Here is an 11,321-nt window from a genome sequence, read left to right on the forward strand (position 1 = left end):
AAATAATAATCAAATGTGAGAAAATTGAACTAAGACCACAATTTTCTAGCTCCTTTTCTATTTGTTCTCTACATTTTGTTTCAGTGGTGAAAATAAATTGTTTTGCATACACAAACACCTTAAATCATTCACTCTCAATGACCATTATTATAAACATCAAATACATTTCAAGGGAGGACTGACAGAATAATCATGGTTTACTGCCATTGACAGCAATAGATGTCCATTCCAATTCCATGGAGGGAGGGCAGCAACAAAACTATCCCTGCCATACTTCCCAGTCAAACTGGATTTGAACACTTATGGTCGTCTACAAGTAGAAATAATGTGCCAATGTTCCATTTGAACACTTTTATTTGATCAGTGAATAAAACTCATGAACAGATGCAACTCGAATAGCTTAACAACGTGAAAATGCTGGCCTCTAGTGGCAACAAGCAAACCACACGAAAGCACATCTAAATAAGCATTGTCTCACACTAATGAAATTGAAATCAACCGGTTCTATCCAGAAGTGCATCATTTTCACTTTTAAATCCAGTATTCTGAAATGGTGAGCTGCATTACAGATAAACTGTCCTTTATTGGGTTCATCAATATTTTACAAGCAAAAGAACTTCATAAAGGCAAAATTAAATAGACGGATTAAGCAAACATGTAGGTAAACAGACTCCGCGTTCTGAGGACATCCGCAGTGACCGCTTTATCTGGAAAACAACAAAATAAAATCCAGTAAACTGATATTGAGTGGCAGAGCGATGAAAATGCCAGCTCCAATAACTTACTTATACTTTATCAATGCCGAGCTCTTCCGGTGTCGAGATACCGAGCTCGTCTAATGTCGGCTGAAGTTCTTGAAGAAGGTATGGATAGATCTCTTTGTGCGGGCCGGCTTTGTCCTGTAGAAGCCATCATTGGTGGGAACAGTTTAGCAATTAATCAAATGAGGACAAGCAGTGTCTTCTCACCTTGACGGCTTCCAGAATTCGGACTGCGCTGGCCAAGTCGTTTAACCTACGACAAGCACGTAGTGCCGCCTCGAGAATCTTTGGCTCAGGTACCAGATCGTAACCAATCAATGTGTTCATTCCTGGAAACACACGTCATATTAAAAACACTTGCAGTGGCAGATGAAATGCGCAATATTCAACATGACGCATAGTAATGAATAATGTATTTTCTGTCCTGTAGAGAGCGTATTTCAAAATTTTAATCATTTTTTCTGAAGACGTTCAGTTTTTTTTTATCCACAGCTTACCTTCTTTGTTGTACTACTACTGTACTAAAGAAAAGTGGCAAATAAACACGACTGTCATAAACGTAATTCCCATTTCACTGGAGTTCAACATTTACTGTTAAAACTTGAACCTGTGATATGTACATTCAGTGTGAAAAACTAAGGTTTATATTTGGATTCTGCACCAAAAAAAAACAATTTAAAAAAAGTATTTTTCACAGTTAATTTACCTTTTCTCAGTTCCCAGGCGTCGATATCCTGCTTGTTGAAGTACGTGACCCAACGTGCGTCGAACTCCTCATCCGTCTCCTGTTTCCCGTGTGAATAGCACCTTGAGGCCAACAAACCTGTGAGATGAGACACATAAATATCAATTAATATACATGTGAGTGACTGGCAGCTAGAAGTCCAAATATATTTGTACTGGGAGGGATGGCACCTATCAATTGCATTGAAACATGGCCAGTCAAAGCCAATGCTCCATGATTAAATGAACTGATACTAGGTCTTCCTATAGTGGCTTACATACCCTAAACTAAAAGATTTAGCTCAACTAATACATATTCCTGAACATGAATGAATATTGCTGTGAAGGGCGTCCCGTTTACAAGTACTACCCACAATTTAAAATATAAAATGTGTACCATTAAAAAAATATACGTGAGGGCATCACACCTAAATGACATTAAAACATTTTGTGAGATCTAGGTGAGGGGACTAAAGGAGGCTTGAGCTCACTTGATTGAAGGTGTTAGCATTAGCCGCACTACCACTAGGCCGCACACATTAGCCTTTCAACTGGGTCACGACAAGGACACGGATAGAACGGAGGGAAGCAACCAGGCGTTAACAATCCAGAAACCCCCTACAATGCCACATTTTGAACGGGACTTGATAGCTTGAATTCACAGTCTTTAACGTGAAAGAGATACCGGCGTTTTTTAAGAGTCGGCAAGTTCCACTCGCTAACTTGAACTAGCACAGGAGTCGTTAGGGTTACAGTTAGTTCTACTATAGTTATTTCAGCTCGAAGATGAACGAAACATGGCAAATGATAGGCATAAATACCTTGGCAAGCCGGTTTCGTGCGGGTCAAACTCCGAACGCCGGAAAAAGACAGACGCAGGGCTGCTCTGAACATGATGCTTGACAGCCAGGCGGCGACCGACCGGTCAGTTGCAGGGGCAGGAAACTCAAGCAAAGCTGCCGCCCACCCGTGCGGTGACGTCTCCAGTCCCTGGTGCGCATGTGCAGTTTCCCCCAGCAAAATTGACCTAGAAATAGCTATTATATCACATACTTGAAGCCAGATATTTGGGTGTGCGCTTATTATAAACGTCAGAGATGCAGTGAATATAGTGGACACTGAATAACAATTATAAAACTGACCTTAAATATAGAAACAATTAACCAATCATATCTGCAATAATACATATAGCCAGCTCAAGAAGGTCTCTGATGCAAGATGGCCGCCTCTGAGCTTCCTCATATTCTCAGCATTTGACATAATAAGTATAATAATAAAAATAAAACAAAAAAATATATATAAGATTTTCAAACTGTTAAGGTAAATGTCTAATAATGAGGCCTGGCTATATGGTTTCAATGTAAACCAGATAGCTATAATTCCTGAAAATTGTTTTCAGTAGATCGTAATAAACAAACCAATTAGTTCATTAGTGCCCTGCTTTTTTAAATTCATCTGTAAACATCAAATAAGTTCAACAAACTTGCCCATTAAATTTCAATATGCATTACAAAATGTATTTTCCATTTCGTAATACACTTTAAGATAAGTCTAGCACTAGTGATAACTACCAAAAAACATATATTGGATGCAATTTCTTATCAGACAATGACTGAATTTTAGAACACATGATAAATAATGGTGAAGGCTGGATTTCATCCCTGCTTGTGGTTTTCCAAACATAAGACCCGTTCCTGCAAGTGAAATGCAAACACCATCCAGGTCATGAGATCGAGTCATATCGGCCCGTTACTTTTAATCCCTTGAAAAGTGGGAGAGATACAGAGCATAAAAACGGCTGTCATTACAATTCGTTTCACCTAAGAATTGAGCTCATGCCCCAATAATTATCGAGCTGTGCGTAACTCAAGGTTGTCACGGACTCGTCTATTCGCCCGCTGCGTTGTGCCTGGCGTTATCACTGATGGTATTGGCCTGACTTTACAATGTTTGTGGAGACGAGGGCAATTAAACCCATTAAAACCATCTTATTCATTCATTTTCTGAACCACTTTATCCTCACTAGGATTGCAGGGGGTGCTGGAACCTATCCCGGGTAATTACGGGCACCTGGACCGGTGGGCAGCCAAACAAATTAGCCACAAATCTATATTCAGATTATTTTATGAGACCATAGCGCACATTTTTCTTTACTTTTCCGTGCAGAGTTTCTTGGGGAGCATCGGGCACTGAGGTGGTCTGAGCGAGGTTTTGCATATCCATGTGCTGGGTGTGGGAACGCTGATTGATTGGGGGGGCTGGTATCCAGGCTCCTGAGGATTGAGGGGGTCTTTGGAGAGGAGAATACAGATGGCAGGGACTGTCCTTTGAACGGTCCTTCCTGGCGCACTATCTTGTGATCCATCTAAAACCTCATTCACAGTCTTGTAGTAGAGCTTTGACACCTGGTGGAGTCCTTCCACTTTCCGTTTGAGAATCTCCACGCACGTGATGGTCTTGGTGAGACCCCTGTCCGAGCCCGTGAAGACCACTTGCTTCGGTGTCCGCCCGTGCTTGTCTTTCCCTTCTGCTTGCATGCGAGCGGTGGCGAAGCGCAGTAAATTGCCGATCTTGCTTCCTTCTTTCACCCTCATGTGGAGGAAGTCTGCGACAAGTCCCGGAATGGGAAATGGACCGCCGTCATCTGTCCGTCTCACTTTCTTGACGTCACGTGAAGTACTCAGACTCACCGTTTGAAACGCAGATTCTGTCATAGTTCAAAAAGTCATGCAAAAAAAAACAGGTCTTTTTCCCGGCCTTCAGCTTTGAATAGTTGGTGTATTTTGATGGAGAGTTCCTCAAAAGTGATCCGTTTTGTCTTCCAAACTTTGTCTCCCATCCATCTAGAATTCCTCCATTGTTAGAGGAGTGCAAATGACAAAGAAAAGGGAGGTTTCTCCGTCTGATCCCTCTGATGTGAAGGAAAAGGGGTCTTTGCGCTGTTAGGCGTGGAGGACAGCTGATGCCCACAAACGAGGCACGAGGCTCTCGGAGTAGAGCGCTACCATGAGCTCTTAAAGGCACATGCCACATTTTTGCCCGGCTGATTTCCCTCATTAACGTCGTTCACCGGATTTGCCAGGAAACTTCTGCGAGACCCCGAAGCCTCAGTGCGGTTGCTGAAATGAAGCGCTTGAATACACACGATTGAAGCACATGCAATGAGGCGTACACTTGCAAATATTTGAAAGTCCAACCATTGATCATTTTACACATTTTAATCATGTTTCCGTTCTATTCAATTAGAGCCTGCCTCAACCTCCATGCTTTTTTTCAAAAAATATATTTTGCAATGTTTACAGAGATAGCCATATGGTATTTAGGAAATGTCATCCTTTAGGCTAAGTCAGACATTTGTCCTCTTTTTAGTCAGTCAGTCAGTCATTCAGTCACCCGTTGGGCTGACCCAGAAAAAGGCAGCCACTTTGGGCTTCTTGTAAATCATTGTGAACATTTAAACCTTGAAGCGGCTATCATCTTTTTTTTTTTTTTTTCCTGTTTGTGAAAGCAACAAAACAGGTTTGTCCGCAGATGCCAACAATGCTGGCGGAGGAACATTGTGGGGAGGCAGCTGCGGGGCTCATGTGGAAGCACAATGGTGTTATGATGTTGCCTTTCTGCCTCATGGGGTGGGATGCATCTCCTGTTATTTGCTGATATGAGCAATGAGCACGCTCTTGTCATTTTCTCATCCAACGTGGGTTTTAAATGTGCCTTTTCTGGGCTATTAAATGTGGCATTTTGCTCATTTGAAGTTATGAATATACAACAATTTGGACTATGCTTTACTCATAAAAGTTTATAGATGTTTTTTTTAACGTCTTTTCACAAAGCAGGGCAGTTTTACTGGCATTCACTACCTTGATTGAAAAAAAATAAGGATAAAATATGTACCGTACCGAGTTTCCTCGCAAAGGTTGCCGGGGTCACCGGGCCACGTTAACCAATTCTTCACCAAACCGCCTAATTGGGAATATAATATATTAAAAAAATATAAAATCAACATGGTATTAGTTTTTACACATCTTGTCAGAAGAAGCTGATGAAAACTGCCTTCCTGTAGGACCTAAAATTTCAAACGACAATTGTTTTTATACTTTTGAATCAACAAAACAGTACTACATGAAGAAGTAGTACTAGAGTTTTTGCAGTTCGTGTGTGTTTACTGTTTGTCAAGGCACCACTGTATACTAATTTCAGATACAAAAATAAAACATATTTGGAGAGTCCACTCTACAGATAAATTCAGAGTAAATATTCTTATCTGTTATCCACCATTTGGGGTATTCATTCTTCCGTCCTTAGTTGCAAGGACATCCAAAATTTGGTTCAGGATTTCGTCCTCTTGGGTGTTGATGTGCACATCTCCCACGCTACCGTTTTCGTACCTATGATAAAAAAAAAAGTGTTTTGTGTTGAACGGAATGATGGAACGGAAAATTGGATTTTGTGGCGTAAGGTAATTCTTACACAAAGAGGAAACGTGTGCAAACGTGGTCGGACACGGGGCACACCCAGATGTTGCCGTGTTTTTTAAGGTCCTTCGATGTTATGACTGTGAAAATAGCTCATGTCAAAGACATTTCACTAGCGCTCATAAGTGAATTTTCAAAGGTTCATATTTCTTATATATACCCTCGCAAAGTGCAACACAGTTTAGATTTCTGCTTTGGAGAAACCTGCCAGGAAGATCCTACAATCAGGACAAAACAAAAAGTAAAGTTGAACAATAGAATATTAGTATATATTTACGTGGTTGACCTTTTGGATGATGTTCATGCGATTGTGTTTCTTAAGGAGTTCTTCTTTGTTGAGTATCTGATGTTGTCCTTTGCCCATGTCTGGACCAAAAAAAGGTTGGTATCCAAAGAATACCTTTTTGTAAAATAAAATTGAAGTGTATTCATACCAGAATATCCAAATGATATGCTTGAAATGGGGCTTAAATAAATCCCTTTGCCATATGCAGCTCCATGGATCTTTTAAAAAGAGAATAAAAAATGGCTGTTAAGGCTGAGCAAAAAGCCCTGAAAATAAAATCTTACTTTTTTGCCTAATCACAAAAAAATTGGATTAATGATCTTCTCTTTTATAAACGAAACAACCAATCGGATCTTACCTGGAACTTTGTGTTGGAGGCATTCACAAGTCCGTTTCTTAAAATTGAATGCCAGTTTTCAATGTGGGAACCACTGGGAAGGAAAAAAAATGATTATCACAAGGAATCTATGAACTATGTTCCTGAAACATAGGAGATGGAAGCAAATTTTCTCACTGGAACGCAAAGGTGCTTCCGTAGAGTTTGCGTGCCGTTTGAAAACGAGCCTCTTTGGATGGAGGGCTGCTGATGAGCAGGAACTGGTGAGGCGTGTTCATAAATGGCAGATGCTATTGGGCAGCGAGGACAGAAAGAGGTATGTGTCCTAAGTACGGTCTTAGAGAGTATGTATACTCTCTAAAATCTACGCTACTTTTACAGTATGTACTGCTAACATTAATCAAAGACTGAACTGTCGTACCCTGTTTGCTGGAAGCTTGACAATATGAGATCTGTTGCTGGATAAAATCCTGAACATATGAACAAATGAGCTGAGAATTATTCTGAGTGGTGGCCACGTCCCAAAAATAAAAAATAATAAAGGCAATGACTGAATTTGCAAATGCTGGAACGCTGAATGATAACTGTCGGCTTCCCACGATCAAAATGGAATGGACACCTCACAACATATTTAAAAAAAAAAAAAAAATTCATAGCCACGCCCAGTTTAATTGAATTGGATGTCAATTGTTGTGAATGGTAGTCATTGAGGTGAATACATACCATTAAAATCAATGTTACAGTGTTTTATCATAGTGCATTTCTATTTTGATTCATCTAAATGTTATTTTGTTTTGAAAAATGAATACATTTATGAATTCATAAAAAGGACAGTCGCAGGGCACCTATAGACAAACGACCATTGACACACATGATGATCCATAGGGGCGATTTGGATTGCTCAATTAGCCTATGCGTGTTATTTGCCTATTGCCTGTCTTACTTACCATTGTAGCAAAGGAATAGCAAGAGGGTCAATGGCATCCATCTGCTTCTTTATTTCAGAATACGAACCCTGCAGGCAGATTGAACGATGACAATCAAGTCAAGCCGAGACAAAAATCATAGCAAAGATGTAAGATTGACCTGTGGCATCTTTCTAATCATCAGGACAGCATCCAAAGCTTTTTCTAGCCTCTCATAGCTCTTTCTCTACATCAAAGGTTTAAAAAAATAATGTCAACAATATCCACCAGTGAAAAGAAGAAGAACCTCAAAGTAGCAAATTTGGATGGGTAGCAAAATCTGACAGGATACCTTGGGACTAAAGGCCAGCATTTTTGGGTTCAGGGGATCGACCACAGACGGATAGGGCTCGAAAATGATGTTTTTGCGTGACGACTGCAGAGCTGCCCTGCACATCGTCACCAACAAGTCCACCACCTGTCCAAACGGATTCAAGTTATTTGAAAAAATACGATCCACCAAACATATTCAGCAATCAATGGAAACGGACGTTGACCTCCGCGCCGGTTGCCGCCTCCTCCGTGGCCCCCCACACGCTCCCCATGGCGTGAAAGGAAAAGACACAGAGTTCACGGGAGCAGACGGCAGGCTGGCGATACCAAAAAAAAAAAGAAGGAACGTGTTGATTCCTTTGTCGGAAATCTCACATGTGGTTTTGTTTACCTTTAACAGGGGGCCGTGCTGGAAAACGTGGCGCTCGTCACAAATCACGCAATACTCGTTCAAGGTGGGTATTCTCTGCTCTGCGTATCTCATAACCTGCGGGAAAATCAAAGTGCAAGTGTGTGGATAGTAAATAAATGTGTGCGGGTAATAAATCAATCATGATTTAGAGTTTTCCTCTAATATTTGAATTGGCTTTACCTGCGCTAAGAAGCCATGTTGCAGAGTTGGGGTGGTCTTACAGTGCCCAATGGCCTGAGAGAAGAACAGTAACTCTATCAGCTGCTTGGTGCTGAGCTGAGATGAGGACTTGACTCCTGACACCATCACCCTCTGTGGAGTAAAATGTACAAAAGCAAACCTCAAGTCATAGAACATTAGACAACTGAAGTTTGTCGTGTTGTGTGTCTATCACAAGCACTGACCTTTCCACTAGGCGTGTAAGTGAACAGTTCTCCAGACGGGTTCTTGATGTTGTAAGATGTGGTGTGACTGGAGAAATGATTCAGTTTAATGGCGGGCAAAACAATCCTTCCTCTCCGGCTGCGTTCTTGAAGTGCGTTAGTTCTATAGAGCAGAGGAGATGTTCAGAAAAGCCTTTATAACATTAGATAATATGTAGTGGTATATGTACTTTGGCATTGGCAGCCATACGCAAAGTCTTGCACGGAATTTTTTAATGCTTCCACCAGGCCTGAACCAGCTGTGCCTTCTTTTTTGTCTCACAATGATGTTGTCATTTGTCAGATGGTTCCACTCTTGTGATATGAAAATAGCCAAAAGACTGAGGAACAGTAGTACAAAGGTTAGCCTTTCTGGTTGAATATGAGCATCAAATAAAACTTACTTTTGCAGTTGTTTTCCTAAACTGAAATGTTCTCTATCGGACGGCTGAAACACTTCAACGGTGGGTTCTACGGTGAGAAATATACATTAAATCTGATGCTCTTGGGTCGGTCTGCGTGGTGAAGAGTCTCACCAGGTCCACCCAGATACTGCGACAAAGAGAAGTGCAGGCGGACAACAATGGGCTCCTCTGGGTTTACACTCCATGCCTTTGCCACTTCCTCCTGGGAACAAACAAACAATGTGCATAATTAATTCACTATATCGCTGAAATTCACTGTAGTCGATGTCATTTTCAACTTACTTGCAAAATATTGGTGTTAATGTTCAGATCAACATCCACTTGATCGATTGATCGGTACTCCCTGTGAAAGTTACAAAGAAATACATTTGGCAGGTTTTCAAATTCAGCTCATTGGGACTCACTAATAAAAATATGTGACCAGAACAATCAAGATAATAATAATGATTATATGATTGTGTCATAAGAGTGATTGTTTAGGCATGTACCGAATGGTGACGGAGTGATACGAATACAGGTTCCTGATTGTCTCAACGTCTCGGTCCAATTGAGGATGGCAGGCCGGCTCGATGACACAGTTTTCCTGCTAGGATAAGTACAAACATGTTATTCCAAGTTATCACAAAGAAGAAGAAAAAAGTTGTTTTTTTTTTTTTTAGCATTTTCAAAATGTGTGTTTACATCTGTGATTTCCTCCTCCTCTGAATCCAAGTCTTCCTCTCTTTCACTCTGGTGATTCCAGTCAGATTCCTGAAAAAGTAAAGGGGAAATCCAGTGTTTTCACTCATTTGCCACTCCCAGTCCAAATAGATTGGAAGTCTATCGTCATGAAAGGCACACTGAAATGTGACCATTTGCAGCCTGAATTGGATGTTTACATTGAAAATCCATCATCCGTGTGAATATCTTGTTTTTTATGTTAACGTGAATTAGTAATATAAAGTACAGTACAAAGATGTTCTGGACTCACCATGTGCAGCAATTTTACACTTGATTAACAGCAAACACCTATCAATATTCTGTGAGTAAGGAAACAAACACAAGAATTACAATGTTATACATCTATGTACTATCCAAGTTACTTACGGCTCACCTCCTTTCACAGAAAACTCCTTAACTTCCACAATTCCCAATAAATCAGTGATTCCATCCACAGAGACCAGGACTGCTCCTTGTTGGATGACCGGGTTAGCAATGTGACTCTAGTGCGATGTGAAGAGCAGAAGGTCACACAATCGGTCGCACGATTGGTTGCAGGTAGGCGCCGGCCGGCCTTGCGCGACCTCCAGAAGGAAAGAGCCACAGATGCACCATGTGGTTTTGCCTCCTGATTTGGCACCTTATTTGCATGAATCAGGCTCCAAACGTCCTTCGTTGAAAACTTTTAAGACAAATTGGCAGACCTTGTTCCACGCCCCGTCTGAATGTGAGCATCCTCAGTCTGACCTTAATCTTCAGTTAGCCGCCTGCTGCTCCACAGTCTGCTCAGATTACACACTTGTGAGGCCTCCCTACATGTGTGCTTTCTCATTAAGTGCTTTTCTCAGCATACGATAATCCAATTAAAAGCGTGTTTGGTAACAGTCTTCTGCACAAACCCCCCCCCCCCCCTGCTCGTTAGCTCCTTTCGGGACAGTGTTGGCTACCTCAGGTATCTTTTCAAAAGTTTTCATTAGTTTAACCCTTTGACTGCCAACTCGGGTCACAGAGTATGGCTAATTTTAGTTTATAAAAGCAGGAAAATTGGCTAAAGATGACATTGCAAACACAATTTCAACTAGTTCTTAATGGCAGACAGAGAATTCAACAAAAAAAATGAAAAATATAGATATGTAATGGCAGCCTGGCGATTGAGGGGTTTTGCGCATCAGCCTCACAGTTCTGGGGACGAGGGTTCGAACTTAGGTTGGTCCTACTCTGTGGATATATACATCTATATAGTAAACTGAGGCCACTACTTTCGTTGTTATCTTAGCTCTTTTATCTTTTCTTATGCATTTGAAGGACATCAATTCAAGTCTGGGACAGTATTTCTCCACTTCCAATAATCACCCGCAAGGGGGCACTGTTGATAAAAGTATTTAGTCAAATTAATTCAGCAGTTTCATCACATGTAAACTTCAAGCATAATCATGCTGCATTTTTTTTTAAAGGGAACATCCAACACACTCATTCCTCTTTCAAATGTGTGTGCATTTACCACGTGACCACTTTATGATTTTGTCTTAACCCTTACCATTTA

General features: G+C 41.0%; 3 protein-coding genes across 3 annotated transcripts; all 3 read right to left on the reverse strand.

Moving 5' to 3' along the window:
* Nucleotides 1–336: 336 nt before the first annotated feature.
* cox5aa (cytochrome c oxidase subunit 5Aa) lies at nucleotides 337–2,470 on the reverse strand. Its single transcript, XM_077710463.1, has 5 exons — nucleotides 2,306–2,470; nucleotides 1,468–1,584; nucleotides 969–1,090; nucleotides 786–899; nucleotides 337–707 (listed from the first exon to the last, which is right to left on the reverse strand). Exons 1-4 carry the CDS (start codon nucleotides 2,376–2,378, stop codon nucleotides 786–788), a joined length of 426 nt encoding a protein of 141 aa, XP_077566589.1. The 5' UTR covers nucleotides 2,379–2,470; the 3' UTR covers nucleotides 337–707.
* Nucleotides 2,471–3,041: 571 nt separating this feature from the next.
* LOC144185189 (ribonuclease P protein subunit p25-like protein) lies at nucleotides 3,042–5,369 on the reverse strand. The gene has a single exon (XM_077710462.1). It carries the CDS (start codon nucleotides 4,196–4,198, stop codon nucleotides 3,635–3,637), a length of 564 nt encoding a protein of 187 aa, XP_077566588.1. The 5' UTR covers nucleotides 4,199–5,369; the 3' UTR covers nucleotides 3,042–3,634.
* A 257-nt stretch (nucleotides 5,370–5,626) lies between these two features.
* Nucleotides 5,627–10,652, reverse strand: LOC144185173 (protein mono-ADP-ribosyltransferase PARP6-like). The gene is given in 22 exon segments (XM_077710461.1): nucleotides 5,627–5,872; nucleotides 5,955–6,039; nucleotides 6,120–6,177; nucleotides 6,246–6,325; nucleotides 6,394–6,463; nucleotides 6,604–6,676; nucleotides 6,760–6,872; nucleotides 7,004–7,052; nucleotides 7,530–7,597; nucleotides 7,669–7,734; nucleotides 7,840–7,965; nucleotides 8,045–8,137; nucleotides 8,212–8,544; nucleotides 8,637–8,778; nucleotides 8,846–8,995; nucleotides 9,059–9,125; nucleotides 9,191–9,281; nucleotides 9,362–9,422; nucleotides 9,568–9,665; nucleotides 9,761–9,829; nucleotides 10,050–10,098; nucleotides 10,173–10,652. Coding segments are annotated over 21 exon segments (2,016 nt in total). The 5' UTR covers nucleotides 10,053–10,098; nucleotides 10,173–10,652; the 3' UTR covers nucleotides 5,627–5,751.
* Nucleotides 10,653–11,321: the final 669 nt, after the last annotated feature.

This window comes from Stigmatopora nigra, chromosome 2 (genome assembly GCF_051989575.1).
Source record: "Stigmatopora nigra isolate UIUO_SnigA chromosome 2, RoL_Snig_1.1, whole genome shotgun sequence".
In the NCBI taxonomy this organism is placed as follows: Eukaryota; Metazoa; Chordata; class Actinopteri; order Syngnathiformes; family Syngnathidae; genus Stigmatopora; species Stigmatopora nigra.